Here is a 1,219-nt window from a genome sequence, read left to right on the forward strand (position 1 = left end):
GGCTCCTAATACTACTGTGATCAAAAAGTAAGGTGAAATTGTCATTTAAAACTCCCGGGCATTAGGAAGGCAGGTAATTTTTTTTCCTAGGTTGGTAGGACTGTCTATAATATTTGCCAAGCGTCTGTTTGTCAAAAGGTTTAATTATCTCCGAGTTACACGTGTTTTTGTAAACAATCAAGAGTGAATTTTTCGATTTTTACAATCGATGATTTTGTTGAGCAAAGAAGTTGCATCAAATTTTGTTTGCGGAACAAATATTCTTGTGCGAACACGTTGAAAATGTTGCGGAAGGCCTTTGGTGATCAAACTATGCCACAAAAAAACGTTTATAAGTGGTACAACGAGTTCAAAGCGGGCCGAGGACGCGTTGAAGACGAACCACGCTCTGGACGACCATCAACGTCTACCGACGAGGGCCACGTCCAAAAAATCAAAGATTTGGTGCTTGCAGATCGTCGATTGACAATCAGAGACCTCGCTGATAGTGTTGGAATATCATTTGGCTCAGCCGAAACCATTTTGAAGGATGTTTTGTGTCTTAAACGCGTCAAGTCTCGATTGGTGCCAAAATCGCGGCTCACACTGCATTGGTTCTTCGCGACTTTTTTGCCAAAAACTCGACTCATATCGTTCCGCAACCATCGTATTCGCCTGATTTGGCTCCGTGCGACTTCTGGCTATTCAGCAAACTCAAAAGGCCAATGCGGGGACGCCGTTTTGACACGATTGAGGAGATAAAAACCGAATCGAAAAAGGTCTTGAAGGCTATACCGAAAAAAGACTGTTCCGACTGTTTCGAGGACTAGAAAAAGCGTTCGCATAAGTGCATTGTATCTGGGGAAGATTACTTTGAAGGGGATGCAATTGATTTGGATGAATAAATACAGAATTTACAATTTATAAACAAATTCACCTTACTTTTTGATCACAGTAGTACATTGCTCTGCTGGAATTTATAGTCAGTCTGCAAACTACTTGCAGACTAATTAAAAATTTGTTTACTGAGTACCATAGGCGTGCACTCACACTTATGCTGTCTTTTAGACTTATGTGTGTGTGTATATACAGGGTGTCTGATAATGACCGTCTAACCGCTCGTAGGTAGGTAGAAGGGATTATTTTGAGTCGAAAAGTCCTGAACCATTTTTTTCTATTACATATGATAAAGGAGTAATTATTGAATAAAGTAAGCCAATCAGCGCCGACCTTTAGCCGA

The 1,219-nt window shown here is 40.7% G+C and overlaps 1 protein-coding gene across 1 annotated transcript; it reads left to right on the forward strand.

Annotated features, from left to right (window-relative positions):
* Positions 1-282: 282 nt before the first annotated feature.
* LOC109860971 (putative uncharacterized protein FLJ37770) lies at positions 283-809 on the forward strand. The gene is made up of 2 exons (XM_020440403.1): positions 283-593; positions 689-809. Exons 1-2 carry the CDS (start codon positions 283-285, stop codon positions 807-809), a joined length of 432 nt encoding a protein of 143 aa, XP_020295992.1.
* The last annotated feature ends 410 nt before the right edge of the window (positions 810-1,219 follow it).

The sequence above is a fragment of the Pseudomyrmex gracilis genome, unplaced genomic scaffold (assembly GCF_002006095.1).
Source record: "Pseudomyrmex gracilis isolate BER0280 unplaced genomic scaffold, ASM200609v1 scaffold_524, whole genome shotgun sequence".
NCBI classification, from domain to species: Eukaryota; Metazoa; Arthropoda; class Insecta; order Hymenoptera; family Formicidae; genus Pseudomyrmex; species Pseudomyrmex gracilis.